The sequence below is a fragment of the Gopherus flavomarginatus genome, chromosome 3 (assembly GCF_025201925.1).
Source record: "Gopherus flavomarginatus isolate rGopFla2 chromosome 3, rGopFla2.mat.asm, whole genome shotgun sequence".
In the NCBI taxonomy this organism is placed as follows: domain Eukaryota; kingdom Metazoa; phylum Chordata; order Testudines; family Testudinidae; genus Gopherus; species Gopherus flavomarginatus.
In genome coordinates, this window is record NC_066619.1 from 227872789 (window position 1) to 227894648 (window position 21860).

Consider the following 21860-nt stretch of genomic DNA (forward strand, 5'->3'; position numbering starts at 1 on the left):
TACCGTGAGATCTATTTAGATAATAAACTCTTCAGTATTCACTATTTCATTGTCAGATCTGTAGTGGACACTGATGCTAGTGCTATGACTCATCCTTTCCTCACACTCTTCTCTTGTGGAAAAACTGCATCCTGGTAAATTCCATTGAACAAGTATGAAATTCTAATACCCTAAAGAGCAACTTATGGCTGTGGTTTTGTCTTGATTGGGAGAAAGTGTAGTTTTCAATCCTGTTGTTCAAACAAGTTAGAAAACCCCTCCTAATGCTTATTAATATGAGGCTACAACAGTCATCTAACAAGCCTTTGAATATGTTAGCATGAACCTTAACCAGCATTAAGAGGAGTCTTCAATTAATTGAGTTAAGCTAACTTGATTGAGCTAAAATGACAGCACTGCATCTTTTTTGCCTTTAAGATAGGTCATGTGAGTATACATATGCTGTGCCGGTCTGCTCAGTACATAATCTCTCTAAATTTAAGGCCAACCTTATAGTTCAGGATCATATATAGGTGTCCTTCACTTGATTTAAACTAGACAGGAGCAGACTTCTTCAGCAACACTTTTACCCTGTCCCTCTAGGCTCAATGTAATAACCTCACTTTATTTTCCATTTGTATCAAAAGAGGATGTGTTAAGCAAACTTCTAACCTTCATATGCTAAATCTTTTTTTTGGTATTAAATAGTTATAATTTAGGCAAACGAATCTGAAGAGAATGTGTAGGTAGGTCTTTATATGAAGCATAGTCAGTGAAGGACTTTGCTTGAAAAGTCCAAATGTTACACCATATGAGTTGACAATTTTTGGAAAAACACTCACTATTTACTCATGAGCAAACTAGGCATTACAGCTGTGTGATCAAAGTAGGAGATGGATGAAATGTTGCACTTAATGCTAAACGAATGGCTACCTAACTAATGGCTACATCTAACTCCTTTGGGCTTTAATTGTCTTTAAGATCAATGTCTCATAGGGTACGTCCAGACTGCCCGCCAGATCGGCAGGTAGCGATCGATCTATCGGGGATCGATATATCGCATCTCGTCTAGACATAATATATTGATTCCCCAAATGTGCTCCCGTCGACTCCGGAACTCCTCCAGGGCAAGCGGCGGTAGCGGAGTCGACGGAGGAGTCGCGGCCGTCAATCCCGCGACATGAGGATGGGAGGCAAGTCGAAATAAGATACATCAACTTCAGATACGCTATTTCTGTAGCTGAAGTTGCATATCTTACATCGAACCCCCTCCCCTCCCCACACACACCAGGCCATAGTTTCAAGGAATTGAGATTTGGAAGGAATATTTGCCACCTCCTTTATCCTCTAATTAAGTAATCTGACAAGTGGGTTTCTTATCAAGAGTCCTAAACTAAATTGCAGTAGGAATAAATAGGAGAGAAATGTATTCTAAAGGTGGGGCTTTCTGTGAGCACTTCTCCACCCCTGGCTCTAAGCATGGCAATGTTAATGTTTGAATTTAACTACCATAGATGTTCATGTAGTTGCTACTGCAAAAAAAATCTGAATGGTTTTATACAACTGTATTATGTTTCTAATATAGTACAGGTGAGAGCAAAGGAGACAATGTTCACAGTGAGGCTTTTTGCAAGTGATAGGTTCATTAGAAATGCAAGTTTGGGTACTCATCATGTTAAACTTAGTGTTTACATTGCATTCTCACTGGTGCATAATTTTGTTTTTCTATCCAGTTCAGGTCTCAGGTCAATTATTTTTGTGTATACAAATTTAAGTGAAGGCCTGGTATATCTAGTTCAGAAAGCTAAAAATACACCCCATTATCCATGGAGAAGGTCAGATTTTCCTTTACCATACCAGCTGATATTTGAGTAAGTGGCCATCGATCAGTCTAGTGTCTGCTTCTCATTTTTTCATAAATGAAGGGCTGTGGCTTTAAGTAATCACTGGCTGCTTGTGCCAAGTGCAGAAGCTGCAATATCTGCCTCTGGTGGGAGAGAGCAGTACAAGAAGTACGGTAACCTGCAAAGCTTGAAGTAATGCTGAAGCAAGGTCCAATGGAGCCCTTCCTAGTAGTGTCTTATATCTAGCTAGACCAGTTTGGTTTGTGGTGTTGCCAGTACCACCTGTATACCCTGTTACATGTGCAGGGGGAAAAGTGGAGAGACAGAAGCTGGAAAATGGGCTGCTCTAGCAGCAAAATGTGCCTCTATTCTCAATGTGCTGCAACAAGGGTAATTAGTATTTGTTTTATAGTGCTTTTCTGGAAGAATGTCAGGGAATTTCGGCAGTAGCTGACTGCAGGGAAGGTGACATGGCTCCAGCAGCAATTCCTGATGGGAAAGCCTGAATCTTATGATCTCTGCAACATTATGCTCTCCACAGCAGTGGTTGCGTCTGGAGGATTCTGTTCATGAAGTGAACATTGAGCTGTGAAATACCTTTAATGTAGTTATGTTGTGGGTTGTCCTCCTTGAATCTGATTCTTAGACTGTGTTCTGTACAGCAGCTAGTTTCAGGTTTTTGGCTGTCTTTCGGTTGTGGTCAGAATATAAGGAGCAAAAGAGGTAGTATTTTTTTTCCTAGCTTTTAAGTTGAATAACAAGCTGATTCTTGCTTTAAAAAGCTCTAGTTAGTCTTCCTGAATGCCAGCACTACTTCCTATATTTTTATATATTTTCTTTATATTCTGTTTTTTTAAAGCTAGAAGTTAAATCTGAGTATTTTAGCAGTCATTGAATGTATAAAATCTATTAATGAAAAAATGGCGATAGTTTAAAAGTGGATTTTACCTTTCCTTCATAGAAGATTGAGCCTCTAGCAAAGTTTAGCTTTGTTTACATTCAGCACAAAGTACATATGATGACTAGATCATAGTATAAATATTTAAGTTTGTGTTTGAAAGACGCATGCATCATATGTCCTATGCATGCATTAGTTGAAACTTTGTGGATCAATATACAGTTACACCCATGAGAGGGAAGAAGAATCCTAAATACTAGCATTTAATTGCTGCAAACTAAGATTTAATTGGATTGTTAACTTGGGAAAACTAGGGAGGTTGTTTAAATAATAACTTCCATAACCACAAAAGAACATCTGTGTGTGTGTAACAGCAAAGCTGTTACCCTAAATGATTCATTTCTTGGCTTCTCACTCTTGCCTTGTTTTCCTACAGATAATGTGAGTTAATTATTGGAAGGTGCTCTATTCAAAACATTAGTAACCAAATGTGGGTTTTTTTCTTTTTTCCTTTTTTTTTTTTTTTTTTTTTTTTTTTTTTTTTTTTTTTTTTTTTTTACAGAGGGAGGAAGCACTAAAACAGCATAAAGAGCTATCTCAAGAATTCCTCAGCCTTAGAGGAGAGCTGGGTAAGAAGTTATTTTCCCAATTTTAGGGGGGAGGGGAGGAAATGCGGCAAGAGTTGTTTTGTAAAGACAGATGTCATGGTATTGTTACAGAAGTCATTAATTCCCTGGCTGAATTCTGTTCAAATGCTTAAACGCTGCATTACTCTGGAGTCTTGACAGCATGACCCTGGGTTCACTGAATTCCTGGCGCTGATCTGACTAAGGCTGCAGGGCCTCCTCAGGAAGCATGTATCTGATGACCAAAACGTTCACTTTCCAAAGAGGGGGGGATGTCTTACAGTATGCATATTCCTGTTTGATACCTAAATTATTTGTAAATGGTTTCTAAAGACACTTTCTAGCAAAAGTCTATTAAAACTAAAATGTGTCATATAAATCTATTTTTTTCTCTTACTGGCTTGCGGGCAAATGAGTGTAAAATTACTAGAAGGAAATGCCATAAATCTCATGAGATTAAATGCTTGAGAACTCATCTTCGTGGACAGCTAGAATATTGAAAATGAACTGTAATGTGCAAGGGATAGTTTTGCCAACTTTGAAGTTGCATTTAACTGTGTTTAATGGTGATGTCAGTTTGTTTTGCCTTGATCTTAAAGTGGTATTTTGCTCAGAGATTTGTGTTTGAAATGAAAATGTAACTGCAGTTGAGGCAAATGGATCTAATGCTTATACAGTATCAGCACATTTTTATTGTCATAACCTACGACCATAGCATTCTGAAAACACAAATCACCTCTGTGTCAGTTTCAGATACATCATCATCATTATTGAAAAGTTAGAAAGTAATGTGAAAATAGGACCCGAAAGTTGTAAATGGTCTGTCAAAGTTAACAGTGTGTATAGCTCTCGTTACTTGCAGCAACAGCTTATTTTCCAGTAGTGACTGATAGGATAGGCATTTGTTGGCAGCTACCAACTAACTGAGTTAAGAGCTTAGCTTTCCTTGGGCCCTTGACTCTCTCCAACCATTAACTGTCAGGAAATGGCTTCCCCATCTGTCACAACTGCTTATATCTAACTTACAGTTTTAAAAAATGTAATTAAGCTTTCTGCAACAGTGTCTCTTTGGTGTTGTACACAATTGAGCAAATTATTTCTTTACTGCCCTTTACTTTTATTAATTATACCGAAGAAATTCTGTAGTGTAGGTCAGGGCTTAATAATGAATAATCCCCACCCATGAGCAACATAGTTTTATACCGACCTAACTGCCAGTAGACAGTGCTATGTTGGCAGCAGGTGGATTAACTAAGCTGACAGGAGAGTGCTCTTGGAACATCTTCACTAAAGCACTTCAGCAGCACAGCTGCCTGGGTGCAGTGTTAAGTGTAGACCTGCCCTTAGGGTACTCTTCACACAACTTCATCAGCTAGATGCAATAGAGTACACTGGGGTTGCATACTTCATAGTTTGTCTGCCAAATTTACTGCACACATCACAAGTTCCATGCATTTCTTAAGCCCCTGTGTGCCATCTCCTTGTCCCTCTTTCGGAAACTTCCTGAAACTTCCCCACCCTTTTCCCTCATGCTAGAGGTTCAGGGGGGCTTCCATATCAGGGTGCCCTATCCTCTCCATGCCAAAGTGTGTGTGCATGCCCCCATTCCTCATTTTGTCTTCACCAGTGCATGCCCCCATACCTCTTTCTATCTGGGAGTGTCATCCAGGGTGTTATCTGAGAGGATGAGCAGGAATATTGTTATGCTCAAAGATGTTAATGGGTGCATCAACCAGTTTGATCTATGGGCAGTTGCAAAGGAGCTTGACGCTGTGGCTGTGTTAATTAGATGGGAGGGGCTCTGTGTCCCCCATTTTCCCCTTTTGTTCTGATTTTCTCCATAATTAATATGGCTCTAACCATTGAAGCCTAGAATTTTCCCTGAGGTTTTGAAATTGATCAGATGTGGTAGACAGAGAGATTCCTTTGAATTGAGTATAAGGTCTGTGCAATCTTGACCAATAAATGCCAGAAATTTTAACTTCAAATTTCCTTTTTCATCTTTTGCATGAAATGTAATATAAAATGGCAAACTTCAAGAGGTTCTCACAATTTAGAATTGTCAACGTGTGTCTTTTAGCCTTCCTATTGCTTAGTATGGAAATACATTTCCATAACCTCCCTAAGGTGGAAGAATCTCCATCGTCTAACCAGTTCTTTACAGCCTCCAATCTTTACCTGTCAGGGATGGTCTAGATCAGTGATCCCCAACCTTTGTCTGGCGGGCGCCAGACAAAGGACCGTGGCGGCGGTCGAGCATCCGCCAAAATGCCGCTGAATTTTGGCAGCATTTCTGCGAATGCTCAACTGCCGGCCAGGACGCGGGCACATTTAGATGCCCCTGTGGGCACCGTGCCCATGGGCACCGTGTTGGGGACCCCTGGTCTAGGTAATATTAAGTCCTCTTGAGGTCCCTTCCAGTCCTACAGTTCTATGATTCATGAACACTAAAGAGCCCTGTTCCCAAAATAAGGCTATGTCTACACTAGAAATGCTACAGCTGTGCCACTGTGATACAGATACTTAATACAGCAACAGAAGGGGTTTGTCCTTTGTTGTAGTAAATCCACCTCTCTGAGAGACGGTAACTGGGTTGATAAAAGAATTCTTCGTCGTACACTGGGTTAGGGTGACCAGATGTCCCGATTTTTGGGTCTCTTTCTCATATAGGCTCTTACTACCTCCCACCGCTGTCCTGATTTTTCACATTTGCTGTCTGGTCACCCTACACTGGGGCTTAGGTCAGTTTAACTACATTGCACAGGGTGTGAAATTTTTCACAGTCCTGAGCAATGTAGTTAAGCCAACCTACCTTTGTCAAGTAGACCAGCCCTTGAGAAACTCTTAATCCTGGAGTTTTAGCTTCGCACAAACAAGTCTCTTGACATGACATATCAGTTTTTGAGAGTAGTTGAGACAGGCTGTCAGATAAACTTACAGGAAAGAAAACCCATCTCTCACTCTGTCCTTCCGTTCACATACCTTTTCAGCCTCCTTTCCCCTTCACATTTATTTGCCTACTGACTTAGTTAAGAGAATTCCTTTAATCATCATCAGCTCTTTATTAGGGATGGTAAAACCTAGTTTGGAAAAGTGGGTTGGGAGGACAAAACAGGCCTGTATTTTTGTTGCCAATTACTGTTTTTTTCAAAAAAAAGATCCTTGTGTAGTTGTCGCCTTCTCAAATGACTCTTCCCATAGGCTCTAGCTGCCTCCCCTATGACTACTAATGGTCTGGTTAGTCTCTGGCTGGGAAGACTGACTTCAGATCTCATTCTCAAGTACTCCTTTTAGATGGGTAGTGATTGGAAAACTTCAGATACTAGTCATCTTGATGTATAATGTTGTAGGGGATTGTTAAACATAATTTCCCACACAAATGTTGTTTCTTCAGTACTCCATTCCCCTACCAATTATGGGAGTGCTACACTAGGGGATCATTCCATTACTCTTACTCATTGTGGTCTTAATGTGAGATCCAAAATGTTAATGTCCATCAAGTATCAGAGAACTGCAGGTTCTGCTTGATTCACTTGCCTTTTGGAAGATGCCTGTCATGGGGTGTACCACTCACTGCTGGGCTGGCACTGCCTCCTGATCACTTTGGAAATTTGCTCAAAGCCAACGCCACTGTCTGCAGTTTGCACACCATTGTGCTGACTTGCCATCTGCAGCCCCTCTCTTAGCCTCAGGAACCACTGCGTCCTCTTCGTGACTCAGCCCTCCAGTTAGGCTGCTCTGTTTCTCCCGCATTCCAGATGTGGGAGGTATCACTGTGTAATAGTCCAGCCACTTCTTCAGTGATGAGTGGGGCCCACCCATTACTCTGGGTCCCAGACCAGGGACCCTGTAGATGGCAGCCTCCTGCTGGGCCTCTTTAAGTTGCTTCAATGCTGCTACAATTCCCTGAGCTGCTTTCCCACAGCCCCAACACCTTCTTTGCCCTTACTTCTGGGCATTCTGCTACCCAGTCACAGCAGCCAGTCAGAAGCTCCCTCTTGCTCCCCCAGTCCTACCAACAGCTTTTCTGTCCAAGGTGCTACCTTCCTGCAGCCTACTAGGAACGCAGTCCTCACTCCTTAGGCTCCCTGCAGCAACCGTCCCATCTCTGCTCTGCAGCTCCTCTTATATGGGCCTGCTGGCCACAGATTGGCTGTTCCCTGCAGCCCTTCTCTAATTGACTGAGCTCCATAGAGCCTCACTGTGCCGCTTGGAGGACTCGCCTCCACTGCTCCTTCTTGGGGATAGGATATGGTAGGACCCTGGGGCCTCCCTTAACCCCTTCCACTTCTGTGTAGAGTGGACACTACATCACAGTGGCTAAATCTTCCTTTCAGCAAAGCATACCTTAATGCAACTTCCTGAATTAAAAAGTGACTCTCTATACCCCGCAGACTGAAGAAATCAAACTCCTCCTCCTCCTCCCCCCACCACCACAGCATGTGAAAGGGAAAGGATTTAAAACCTACATGGGAAAACGAGCATGACATTCAAAGTCTTCTGGCTTTTAACAGGTTTTGTTTGAGAAAGTCAGGACCCAGCACTTGTGGATGAGGTGTATGAGCAACATTGATAAGATGATATGATCAACTAACACTAACAGCAGTAGTAGTAGAAAGCCGATTTTTTTCAGTAGATAGAACTGAACTACACTAAGGGTATGTCTATACTACCCGCCAAATCGGTGGGTAGTAATCGATCTATCATGGATTGATTTATCACGTCGGCAGGAGGAGTAAGCAGTGTCGACGGGGGAGCTGCAGCAGTCGACTCACCGCTGTGAGGCCGGCCAGGTAAGTCGAACTAAGATGCTTCAACTTCAACTATGCGAATAACATAGCTGAAGTTGCGTATCTTGGATCGATCTCCCCCTCCATCCCCCACCAGTGTAGACCAGCCCTAACACTCACTTAAGCTGCTTTAAAGTAAGTACTCGAAGTTCTGATATGCAGGATGCTACAAGCACAGTTTAGAACTAGAAAGCCAAAGAGTCTGATGGTCTCAGTTTTGGATATTGATGTGATCATTATGGACACATGTTCAAAGTTATAGTTGTAAGCAAACTTTTTGTTAATGTGCGTGGTTTGAGGGCCTAGTAGCTTACATTTGGCAGTATAGAAGAACCAACAGGTAGATAGATAGCATCACATGGTGTGTGCACTTTGTGTTGTCTTGTCTTAGACAGCTGCTATCTTACACAAACTACTAAAAACTCCTGCAGCACACATTCAACAAAACTTTGAGCCTTGAATTTCCTTCTTTAAAACTGAATTTACTTTTAGCCTGTTTACTTGTCTTACAATACCAAATTAATCTTTCTGCTGAGCTTGTTAAGCAAATGGCCATATTCTAGATTGTCCTTTATCTCTTTTTTCCAGGGTAATTGCAGTTTAATTAAGGTATGCAGGTGATGATACTCATGATACTAAGAGGCAACTTTCCCCATAACTACTGTGTTGGAAGATGGAACATCCCATGTTTTCTTGTAGGGGATGGTGGTTGTACATATCATTTTTTCCTTTTATGCAATTTTAGCAGTTAAATATGTTTCTGGAGAAATGGTCATGGAGATTGAGGCTATGATTTTCAAAGGAATAGTAATTCAATGGAATTTGGGTACCTAACTGTGCCTTCTTTGAAAATCACAGCCTGAAAGCCTAAACACTGAAACTTAAAATGTAGATCTCTTCATTCCAAGGGCCTAGGTTAGTCATACTAAGCTAGTTATCATGTCACTTTTCTTTTTTTTTTTTTCAATACACAAGCTAAGGACACAAGCTAACTTTCTTCACCTGTAATACAAGATATATTGGAACAAGATATAACAAATAAACAATCTTATACCGGCTAATTTGCCTCTGATATATGCAGCTCTCCTGCAAATACAAAAAAAATATATCTTCACTTACTCTTCTGTCTGTAACTGAATAAGATTTCTTCCACTGGAATGCTCCCTCCAAAATAGTATGGGATGAACCTGACTCAACATTATCATTGGCCCTTTGAAAGCTGCAACTCAAGAACCCTTTGTGTCTGATGTGGAGGACTATTTGAATATTTCTTGAACAATAAGAGGTATTTGGTAGAAATCTTGTCCTTCACAGTTACTCTCCGGCAGTTTACTGTATTCTCTTAGAATTCATATTTGCTAATTTGTCTGAACAAGCGACCTTTTAAAGTTGCAATTAAAAAGGGCATTCTTTTAGTGAAGGATTTAATGAATATGTTTTGATACTCAGGATAATGGTATATTACTTGCACTTGTTTAATGCAATTAATATTAACTTGATAAACTTTACCATCTACTGAAACGTCAAACCTTTGAAAGTATGTCTACAGTTAGACACTTGCAACTAGTCTGTGCCAGCTGACTTAAGCTCATGCGGTTCAGACTGCAGGACTGTTTAATTGCAGTGTAGATGTTCTGACATAAGCTGCAGGCCAAGCTCTGGGAGCCTCCCACCACACAGGGTTTGAGCCCAGACTCCAGCCTGGACATCTATTCTGCAATTAAACAGCAGCCTGAGCCCTGTGAGCCCAAGTCAGCTGGCATGGGCCATCTGCAGGCTTTTAATTGCAATGTAGACATACCCTAAGAATACAAAAGTAACTTCTAATCAAGTTCTGCAAAACAGTGTAGCAGATAGGTAAAGCATTTATTTTCTCAATTGGTAGTTCACCAAGCACTTGCTAACGGTCCATAGAGAACTGCTTGAACGTATGGTGCTCACTCCCTTTGCTGTCCCTTACTACATTGCATGAAAAGAATATTAATTACTTTCCTAATATTTTCCTAAGTAATTAATTGCTGTACTTGATTGCCTTGTGAAGCCCTCCCATTCAGTGTCACATGAACCACCTCCCTTCCATTCACAATATCTCCTAAGATGGGTTATACAATATTGAAGCTTGAGAATCCCAGGGCTGGCCTACACTAGGGGAGGGGATTGATCTAAGATACGCAACTTCAGTTACGTGAATAACGTAGCTGAAGTCGAAGTATCTTAGATCGAATTACCTACCGTCCTCACGGCATGGGATCTATGTCCGCGGCTCCCCCTGTCGACTCCGCTACCACCGCTCATTCCGGTGGAGTTCCAGAGTTGACAGGAGCATGTTCGGGGATCGATATATCGCGTCTAGATGATATGGCGGGTAGTGAAGACGTAGCCTCAATCTGTTTTGTGACAGTTATACAAATGTTATAATTAAACACACATCTTTCAGAATTCACACAATTTTCAACTTGTTGGATTCTTCCTTGGTCAGATGATGGCATTTTTAAAAACTATTTTGTTTGTGAAAAATGACTTCCCCCTCTCCCCCAAATCATTAGCTCCCCTTCTTAAATTCTTTCTCATAACTAACTTTAGTACTTTATCCTTTTATTAAAAAGGAGTGAATAAGACCAAAGAGTGTTCTGATGAAATCAAGTTAAAATGCATATAGGTACATGTAATACCTCTATGTTCAATTAAACAATGTATCTTTTTAAGCAACTTTTATAATATATGATTAAGGCTATTTTTAGTAAAAGTCATGGCCAGGTCACAGGCAATAAACAAAAACTCACAGCCAGTGACCTGACTGTGACTTGTACTGTATACCCCTGACTAAATCTTCGCAGAGGGAGGGGTGCTGCTCTGGGTGTCCCCCAGGCCAGCTGCACTGGCAGTTGCCCAGGGCCGCCCGAGCAGCGGACGATGCAGCTGGCCCCAGGGATGCTGTAGCAATGCTGGTGTGGCTGGCTGTAGGGCCACCTGAGTGGTGGCCAGTGTGGCTGTCCCCAGGGCTGCCTGAGCAGCTGGTTCCTGTGGCCAGCTGCTTGGGTGGCCCGGGGTCAGCTACACTGGCCAATGCAGAAGCCACAGAGGTCGCAGAAAGTCACGGAATCCGTGACTTCCATGACACATGAAGTCCTATATATGATACCCAAAGTACATAATGGTACTTCTGAAACCATAACAGCTGTGTTAACTTCAGTGCTCTTTTTATATTGACTCTCACGTAACACATGGACATTACCAGGGGATCTTAAAGATCTTTATTAGCTGTTTCAATGAATGGAGATTTTTGTAGTTTCTAATTTGCCAGGAGCTGCACACAGGTTTCCCTCTTTTCATCCCATATTATGCTTGGTGCACTCTTGACCAATTGCCACTGCCATTGTAATGCCTTGGGTAGAAGAGGGTAGAATATATGACCTTCTTTGAGATTCTCTATTTGCATGAGGTGTTCCAACACCTGCTCTTTGAACATAATCACCCTTGTATGAGGGCCAAGATGATTTTGGTCAACGTGTCTAATCTCAGCTGGTCCAAGAGCAGTAAGAACATGTAACTCAGTGTTAATGTTCTGCTGCCAGTGTTCAGTGGCAATTTTAGCTGCTTCAACTAAAAGGGTGTTTTGTAGTGAACATCTGTATCATCACACTGGTTAACAAGAACTCAAAAATGCTGTCTCCTTACGCATTCCAGCTCTTGGCCCACACACATGCCAATCCTAAAAACTATAGCTTTAATAATAAAAGAAAAGAAGAGTTATCAATGGTTACTAGATCATATACATACAAATGATTGCGAAGTCCTTAAATCAGGTTTGAAGCATTGGGAATAAACTGCTAGCTTGCAAAAGACTCTCTGGAATCACCCAAACAGATTTGGGGTCGTCAGTCCTTGTTTAGAGCTTTTTTGTTATTAATCCAGACTAGAGAAGTGAAGCAGGAAATGAAGACTAATGTCTTCAAATGGAGATGTCTGAAGTGCCTTTTTATATCCTCGGACATGTGCATGGAATATTACAGTCTTAAATAAAGCCCACAACCCAGATGCATGGAAAATTATTGGCCCAAGATGAGTCCAGGATCACATGAGCATATCATATACCCTGATATGCTTTGACTCACAGAGGCAGCCACATCTACAGGAAAGGCTTACTGGGAAGGATGAATTTCTTCAATGGCCCATTGTGAGCTGAGTGTCCTTAATTGACTATCAAAATAACTGTCTGGCCTTGATGTAAATTCTATTTGGGGGCGGGGTGTTTACCCAGGAATACAACCCGTGTAAATAGCCAATATTCATATCTTCAGATACAAAGATGATACTTGGATTTAGCCAGCATAATCGTATTTGATAGACTAACTTTTCCATTGACACCTTACATGATATGCTTTGTATAAGATTTATGGAAATTGTGTAACAGTGGTAACAGTGATATAGATGGTTACCTTTCTTATACACAGCATCACACTCAGGTTGAGCAAAAATTAAAATTCATAGAAAGTATTAATTATGCTATAGTATTTTTTACCCAGTGCGGGAAAAAAAATTGAGCACATCTGGATTCAGCACATTTGTGTGGGTCACAGGAAGGTAGAAATAAGTCTTCAGGTAAGACGCATTTCAGCATTAAATTAAAAAATAAACTTCAAAGCAGCAACTAAATATGAAATTTCATGTTTGTACATTCTATTAAGTATTTGCTGTTGTCATTTGCTCTCAATCCCATTAACAAACCTAGTAATCCTGAGTGAATTAGGTGCATCTTAAACAAAGACTGTGAATGGCTTGCCAACTACAAAACCAGTTTCTCCTCCCTTGGTTTTCACACCTCAACTGCTAGAACAGGGCCTCATCCTCCCTGATTGAACTAACCTCGTTATCTCTAGCTTGCTTGCATATATATACCTGCTCCTGGAAATTTCCACTACATGCATCTGACGAAGTGGGTATTCACCCACGAAAGCTCATGCTCCAAAACGTCTGTTAGTCTATAAGGTGCCACAGGATTCTTTGCTGCTAATTCACTATGCTAGTCTCTTGCTTTTGGTTACTGCCTGTTAAGGAGCTCTCTGAGTACCTATAAATCTGGCACAGTAGTGGATCCTCATGAGAATTAAGTAAAGTAAACCAGTAAATGACCATAATTTCCTGAAGAAAATGATTTTTGGTTTCAGTCATAAAATTGATAGCTTTTAGTCCTTAATTAATCCATGAATTAATATACTTAAAACAGTGCTCATATTGGCTCTTACTGGGACTAGAAGAGAGGCTTGAAAAATACTTGCATGAAAACATCTGTGACTTAGGCACAATAACTGAGTAAGTTCAGTTATTATGGTCTGATATATATGGTGGGCAAATTAGACTTTATAATGTGGGGATCCAGTACATAATTTGTAAGCATTTATTATTTAAATTATTTTCATTGAAAACATGAATTGAATCTCTGTATAAGGAAGAAGTCATTGGCTTTCACAACAGTTTCTTAACGTAAAATCCATAATGGCTGCTGCAGATTATCTGATTCACTTGGAACCTCCAGTAGGCAATATTCATTTGGGAAGGGAACATCCTGAAAACACTTAAGTGTGTAATGCTTAGTTGGAACCTTGGGATTGATATTCCAAGATAACATTTCTCAAACTTTTCAGGTTGCCAACACCTTAAATGAAGTAAACTTTCACATCTCCCTTACATTTACTATCAAAGAGCAAAACAAAAAAAAGTATCCATAATAAACCTATATAATTTGGATGTGTTTAGAGACAAGTTGGCAGAGAATGCTTACCCTTGGAAGGTGTGTGTGGGGGTGTTAATTTTCTTTGGTTTAGATTATAATCTCTTCAATGCCTTGTGACATGCCTGGTTGCCTTTTGTGACTCAAAAGAGCCACGAACCACTAATTGAGAAACACAGTTCAAAAACAGTAGCCATATCCCCAAGCTTATACACCCCGTGGGATACAGCCGTGAGGAAGTGTAGAGGAACCAATTCTTGCCAAAATCTGAAAAACATCCATAAGTAAACAGAATACGAGGCTCCTCATGCTCTGAGCTTCATAGACTCATAGACTCATAGACTCTAGGACTGGAAGGGACCTCGAGAGGTCATCGAGTCCAGTCCCCTGCCCTCATGGGAGGACCAAATACTGTCTAGACCATCCCTAATAGACATTTATCTAACCTACTCTTAAATGTCTCCAGAGATGGAGATTCCACAACTTCCCTAGGCAATCTATTCCAGTGTTTAACTACCCTGACAGTTAGGAACTTTTTCCTAATGTCCAACCTAAATCTCCCTTGCTGCAGTTTAAGCCCATTGCTTCTTGTTCTATCATTGGAGGCTAAGGTGAACAAGTTTTCTCCCTCCTCCTGATGACACTCTTTTAGATACCTGAAAACTGCTATCATGTCCCCTCTCAGTCTTCTCTTTTCCAAACTAAACAAACCCAATTCCTTCAGCCTTCCTTCATAGGTCATGTTCTCAAGACCTTTAATCATTCTTGTTGCTCTTCTCTGGATCCTCTCCAATTTCTCCACATCTTTCTTGAAATGCGGTGCCCAGAACTGGACACAATACTCAAGTTGAGGCCTAACCAGCGCAGAGTAAAGCGGAAGAATGACTTCTCGTGTCTTGTTTACAACACACCTGTTAATGCATCCCAGAATCACGTTTGCTTTTTTTGCAACAGTATCACACTGTTGACTCATGTTAAGCTTGTGGTCCACTATTACCCCTAGATCTCTTTCTGCCATACTCCTTCCTAGACAGTCTCTTCCCATTCTGTATGTGTGAAACTGATTGTTCCTTCCTAAGTGGAGCACTTTGCATTTATCTTTATTGAACTTCATCCTGTTTACCTCAGACCATTTCTCCAACTTGTCCAGATCATTTTGAATTTTGACCCTGTCCTCCAAAGCAGTTGCAATCCCTCCCAGTTTGGTATCGTCCGCAAACTTAATAAGCGTACTTTCTATGCCAACATCTAAATCGTTGATGAAGATATTGAACAGAACCGGTCCCTGAACAGAACCCTGCGGAACCCCACTTGTTATACCTTTCCAGCAGGATTGGGAGCCATTAACAACTACTCTCTGAGTACGGTTATCCAGCCAGTTATGCACCCACCTTATAGTAGCCCCATCTAAATTGTACTTTCCTAGCTTATCTATAAGAATATCATGCGAGACTGTATCAAATGCCTTACTGAAGTCTAGATATATCACATCCACCGCTTCTCCCTTATCCACAAGGCTCGTTATCCTATCAAAGAATGTTATCAGATTAGTTTGACACGATTTGTTCTTTACAAATCCATGCTGGCTATTCCCCATCACCTTACCACCTTCCAAGTGTTTGCAGATGATTTCTTTGATTACCTGCTCCAGTATCTTCCCTGGCACAGAAGTTAAACTAACTGGTGTGTAGTTTCCTGGGTTGTTTTTATTTCCCTTTTTATAGATGGGCACTATATTTGCCCCCTTCCAGTCTTCTGGAATCTCCCCCGTCTCCCATGATTTCCCAAAGATAATAGCTAGAGGCTCAGATACCTCTTCTATTAACTCCTTGAGTATTCTAGGATGCATTTCATCAGGCCCTGGTGACTTGCAGGCATCTAACTTTTCTAAGTGATATTTAACTTGCTCTTTCCTTATTTTCTCTTCTAAATCTACCCTCTTCCCGTAAGCATTCACTATACTAGACATTCCTTCAGACTTCTCAGTGAAGACCGAAACAAAGAAGTCATTAAGCATCTCTGCCATTTCCAAGTCTCCCGTTACTGTTACCCCCTCCTCATTGAGCAGTGGGCCTACCCTGTCCTTAGTCTTCCTCTTGCTTCTAATGTACTGATAAAAAGTCTTCTTGTTTCCCTTTATTCCCATAGCTAGTTTGAGTTCATTTTGTGCCTTTGCTTTTCTAATCTTGCCTCTGCATTCCTGTGTTATTTGCCTATATTCATCCTTCGTGATCTGACCTAGTTTCCATTTTTTATATGACGCCTTTTTATTTTGTAGGTCATGCAAGATCTCAAGGGTAAGCCAAGGTGGTCTTTTGCCACATTTTCTATCTTTCCTAACCATCGGAATAACTTGCTTTTGGGCCCTTAATAGCGTCCCTTTGAAAAACTGCCAACTTTCCTCAGTTGTTTTTCCGCTCAGTCTTAATTCCCATGGGACCTTGCCTATCAGCTCTCTGAGCTTACCAAAATCCGCCTTCCTGAAATCCATTGTCTCTATTCTGCTGTACTCCCTTCTACCCTTCCTTAGAATTGCAAATTCTATGATTTCATGATCACTTTCACCCAAGCTTCCTTCTACTTTCAAATTCTCAACAAGTTCCTCCCTATTTGTTAAAATCAAGTCTAGAACAGCTTTCCCCCTAGTAGCTTTTTCAACTTTCTGAAACAAAAAGTTGTCTGCAATGCAGTCCAGGAACTTATTGGATAGTCTGTGCCCCGCGGTGTTATTGTCCCAACATATATCTGGATAGTTGAAGTCCCCCATCACCACCAAATCTTGGGCTTTGGATGATTTTGTTAGTTGTTTGAAAAAAGCCTCATCCACCTCTTCCGCCTGATTAGGTGGCCTGTAGTAGACTCCCAGCACGACATCACCTGTGTTTTTTACCCCTTTTAGCCTAACCCAGAGACTCTCCACCCTTCCGTCTCCTATGTCCATCTCCACCTCAGTCCAAGTGTGTACATTTTTAATATATAAGGCAACACCTCCTCCCTTTTTCCCCTGTCTGTCCTTCCTGAGCAAACTATACCCATCCACACCAACATTCCAGTCGTGTGTATTATCCCACCAAGTTTCAGTAATGCCAATAATGTCATAGTTGTATTTATTTATTAGCACTTCCAGTTCTTCCTGCTTATTACCCATACTTCTTGCATTTGTATAAAGGCATCTAATATACTGGTTTGATTTTGCCTCCCAGCTTTGCCCTGACCCTCCTTCCTCTCTGCCATTATAGCCCGTGCTCCCTCCTGTTTCCAACCCATCTCCCAGGTCTTGTTCCCCACTTACCTGTGGGCTTTGCTCACCTGTCCCCGTCGAACCTAGTTTAAAGCCCTCCTTACCAGGTTAGCCAGTCTGTGCGCAAATAAGGCCTTTCCCCTCTTCGAAAGGTGAACGCCATCTGTTCCTAGCAGTCCTTCCTCAAGTAGCATCCCGTGGTCGAGGAAGCCAAAGCCCTCCTGGCGACACCATCTTCGCAGCCAGGCATTCACCTCCATGATGCATCTGTCTCTGCCCGGACCCCTACCTTCAACAGGAAGAATCGAAGAGAATACCACCTGCGCTCCAAACTCCTTAACCCGTACTCCCAGAGCCCTGTAGTCACTCTTGATCTGCTCAGCGTCACACCTCGCAGTATCATTTGTGCCCACATGGATGAGTAGCATGGGATAGTAGTCAGAAGGCCGGATAATCCTCGACAAAGCCTCTGTAACATCTCGGATACGGGCCCCTGGCAGGCAGCATACCTCCCGGGATGAACGGTCAGGGCGACAGATGGGTGTCTCCGTCCTTCATGCGTCCTTCCTTCTCAACTCCCTTCTTGGAAACAAGATGCCATGAATAAAGCCAAATAGTTTGTTTACTTTCTAGTACTGCCAGTCCCAAACATTTAAAAATTCAAGAGTCAGGCCCTCAGTTATCCTGCAGGTGGAGCAGATGAGCTACTTTTGTCAGTGCTAGATTAAGATAGTGGCTGAAGGGAGCCTGGCCCAGCCTGTCTCTTTGACCTCCAGGAAGTGGGGAAACTCCTTCCCCACATAATGCCTCAGAGAGGGATAGGATACAATGCTGGAGATGTGTACTGGATCTAGGTGGTGTGAAAGAAAGGGGCAAGAAAAGCTTGCTGTGAACAATGGAGGTATGAGTGCTCAAATGGGCATTTTTTATTCATTTATTTTTAATGCTGAAGCTTATTCTACCGAAAGAGAGCATCCTCCAGTTAATGAAAATTTATTCTTCAAATCTACCTTTAAACACCATTTGAATATGCAAAACATTTGAGTTGAACAAACTTTTCCTAGAGCATCTGAATTAATAAACAATTTTTTTCTATGTCAGGCTGGGGAATTAATTGGCTCTTTTTCACAGTGTGCCTCTTGTATTACTTTTGCCAGTTAATATACTGGAGAACTCTGTACTTTTTAATCTTTGTTTTAACACGGTAGGTAATAGGGCTGTACAAACCAGCCCCAAACAATTTGAAGTCTTGCCTGTCTTGTTAGCAAACTTAAATTTTTAACAATTTACTAGTTTTAAAATTTTGATAAATTTCAGTCAGTGGATTGCTTGAAACACTGTTTCATATGCACTCTTCAATGCATTATTACCTTGGTTGATCACCTTGATCATATGGTACTTCTGTTCCTCTAAAAGACAACAGTCAGGGATTATACTGTGACTGAAAACATTGTAGCCTGAGAGAGGCTAGCCTTCACTTTTCTCATCCAATTAAAACAGGCAGTATCTGCCCTGGTCTATTCTACAAACTTATGTCAGTATAACTGCATTGCTCAGAGTTGTGGAAAATCCCTGCCCCTGAGTAACAGATCAACCTAACTCCCTGTGTAGACATCACTATGTCAACTGGAGGGCTTCTCCTATCAATATAGCTACTGCTTCTCAAGGTGGTGAAATGCCTATGCTGATGGAAGAAGCTCTCCCGTCAACAAAGGTAGTGTTTTCACTAAGCACTGCACTTCTGTGAGTCCCCTTCTTCCAAGGTCACCTTACCTTCTACGGCACACTTTGAGCAGAGGACAAGTCCTAGAGTTCTTCAGGGAATGAACACCCAGTCCCTTCCTCCTGCTGCTGCTGTTCTGGGGGTGGCTGCTCTACCTCCTGGTAAATGTTTCCTCTATCAAGGCCTCCAGATCGCACTTGTGAAAGAGCCCAGTATTTTGAGGTGCCCACTCTATCCTCATTGTTACCTGCCTTTCAGAGGGGTTGTATGGCTAAGGTCTCTACCTCATCAGAAGTGAACACTTCTGTCAGGTATGTCAATTTTAGGATGGCTGCTGCACTGCTTCTGCCTGAAATTTATTTTTGTAAGGAACCCAACAAAATCCTAGACTTTTTTTCACAAAACCTATGTAAAGAAAACTTCACGCCTGTGAAGGTTTGCAGAAAACAAACACAAAAGGTACATATATAGCAAATAGGTATTTGGCTTCTAAATCACTGCAATGTTGGCAAATAGTTGGGATAACAGTTGGAAACCTGTGGCGGTGAAAATACAGCATGTCCCTAAACTCAAATCACATGCAACTCTCTGCATGGTGTCCAGATTGATCTGTAGTCTTCTGTCATGTTTCTTGTTACTGACTAATATATGCCTATCTTGCCCACTTCTTCCTGCCCACAAACCTACACACTCTACTCTATTAAACAACTCTTGGACACTGGAAGTAAAGTGAAGTTGCATTATGTGGGGTATGTATCTCATTCATTCAAACATCTTCCACAAATGCGCATTTGTGGATTATCTCAAATTTCAGTGTGAGCTCTTGGTCATCTGGTGAATATTATGGCACTTCCACTTCACTAATCAGTTGTGTTCAAGAGTGAACTTCAGGATGTATTCACCATACCTTACATTTTTTTCTGATTGCTCCTGTAGTGTCAGATCTGCAACCCTAGAAAATTATTACGACCTTAGCGTAAGAGATTTACACCAAGTGAACTAATGCAACTTCCAAAGGTTACTTTGTCATAGAAATCCAGAACTCTAGTACTAGGATTCTCTCTTAAATCCAAATTACAAACTGGCTGAACAGGAACTCATGTGGCTATTCACTAAAGGCGTGGGGGTTTTCTTTGACTTCCTCTGTTTTATTAAACAGTATGTATCATCTAAAATACTTGAGGTGGCAGTTTAAAACACCATGTCCAAGGAAATGTATGGATGCTTTTGATAATATGCAAGTGAAGACCACTTCTTTACCTAAAAAGAGACAAATGAATACTCCAGACCATTCAAATAATGAAGCTGGATGAGTGTTAAAAGTAATGGAAAAAACAAAACAATGGATCATTTGAAATGCTTTGCTATGATGCTCTCAAATTAAATAATCCTTGTTAGCAATGACTGCTTCACGGTTATATCTCTCACCACCATGCTATAAACAGAGATCAGAGTTCTGCATGCAGCTGTACCAGTGATGTTATCCACTGGCGCTCTGCCTGATACTTTGTATTGTTTTAATGACAGTAACCATCACTGCTTACCCTTCCCTCAAAATACACAACTATGCCAGGCAAATACATTCAGTGGCTTGCAGCTGACATGATATTGAAAAAAATTTGAAATGTTTAGCTTGGATTGCCAAAGGAAAGGGCTATTTTGTAACTCAGGAGGAATAAAGACAGATTTAAAAGAACCCTAATGCTGGTAAATGCTACTTTAAGAAGAAAGTTGTCATGTGAAATCAGGGTCAGTTGCAAGCAATAATCAGGAATTTTTGTCCATTTGGGGCAATTATGCAGTGTTGTAGCCATATCAGTCCCAGGATATTAGAGACACAAGGTAGATGAGGTAGTATATTTTAGTGGACCAATTTCTGTTGGTGAGAGAGACAAGATTTCAATTTTACAAAGAGATCTTCTTCAGGTGAGTTTGTGGCAATGTCTGTCTGAAGGTAAAAAGCACTGCTTTACCGCGTTCTGTCTGAATTCATGTTATATCAGGTTGTGTTGTATCGGGGTAGAGTGTACTTAGTGATTGGGCCAGTAGTACACTTATAACCCCCATGCTGCTGTTACACACTCTGCCAAGAGCACAAATTTTGGGGGAAAGAAGGTATTTAAATCAAGTATACTTTCTAGACACTGTCATTCAGTTTCTCATTTTCTGTGCTAAACTGTGTGTGTGTGTGTGTGTGTGTGTGTGTGTAAAGAAAGGGCACAAATCACCAGCCAACAACTGTCTCGTCCAAGATTACACCTGTCAGTTCTGTGGGAAAATCTGCAAGGCATGAATTGGGCTCCTCAGCTACTTAAAAACCCACCACTGAACCCCCTTGGCAGACGACATCCTCACATTGAGGGATAGTTGAAGAAGATATACAATTCTTGCCTCCAGTTAATCCAAGGTTATAGTATCCTTTTAGCTAGGTCTCTGTTTAAATAGCTTAGATAAGCCTTTAATTTTCTTTAATAAGCCTTGACACTGCATGGAAATGAAACCTTATACAACAGTCTCCAGTGGTCAGCCTTCGCTATCTGAACTATACTTTGCTGCCATGACTCAAATGTACTACTGGATTTTCTCTTATAATCAGTCATACTACTTGTATGCAGATAAAGGTGTATAGTACAGGGCTTGTTCCGCTGGTCATGCTATCAATGAAAAAATGCGTGTGTGTGGGGGGAGGTGTATGTGCCCTTTTGCTCTGAGTTGTGAACATTTATATACAAATCTGCTATGGTGGAATTCATAAGTAGAGATACTGGAATGCAAATCTGAATTCAAAGTACCTTTTATATGGGTGGGGGAGAGAGCAATTTAGTTTTGTTAAACTGGATTAATGGAAACATTTAAGAAACATTCTGTATTCTCTAAAATATTCTTTTCCATTCTCCATGCTGCCTGCAGCTATCTCATAATATTCTTATTGTATTTCTGCTCTATTCTTTAGAATGTAGCCTAGTATACTATGGGTTTCAGAAATCCTGGATTGACAGGCTAAAGCGGTCATGTAACAGTGAGCATA

The 21860-nt window shown here is 41.2% G+C and overlaps 1 protein-coding gene across 8 annotated transcripts in view; it reads left to right on the plus strand.

Moving 5' to 3' along the window:
* MTUS1 (microtubule associated scaffold protein 1) overlaps positions 1 to 21860 on the plus strand; it is a 204888-nt gene that overhangs the window by 163347 nt on the left and 19681 nt on the right. For 7 of the 8 annotated variants that reach the window (XM_050947385.1, XM_050947377.1, XM_050947382.1 and 4 more), the window contains one exon: positions 3284 to 3350. In XM_050947385.1, coding sequence (XP_050803342.1) covers positions 3284 to 3350 — 67 coding nt within the window. Of the gene's footprint in view, positions 1 to 2039; positions 2214 to 3283; positions 3351 to 21860 lie in introns of those variants that run through there. The other variant, XM_050947384.1, reaches the window with a different exon arrangement.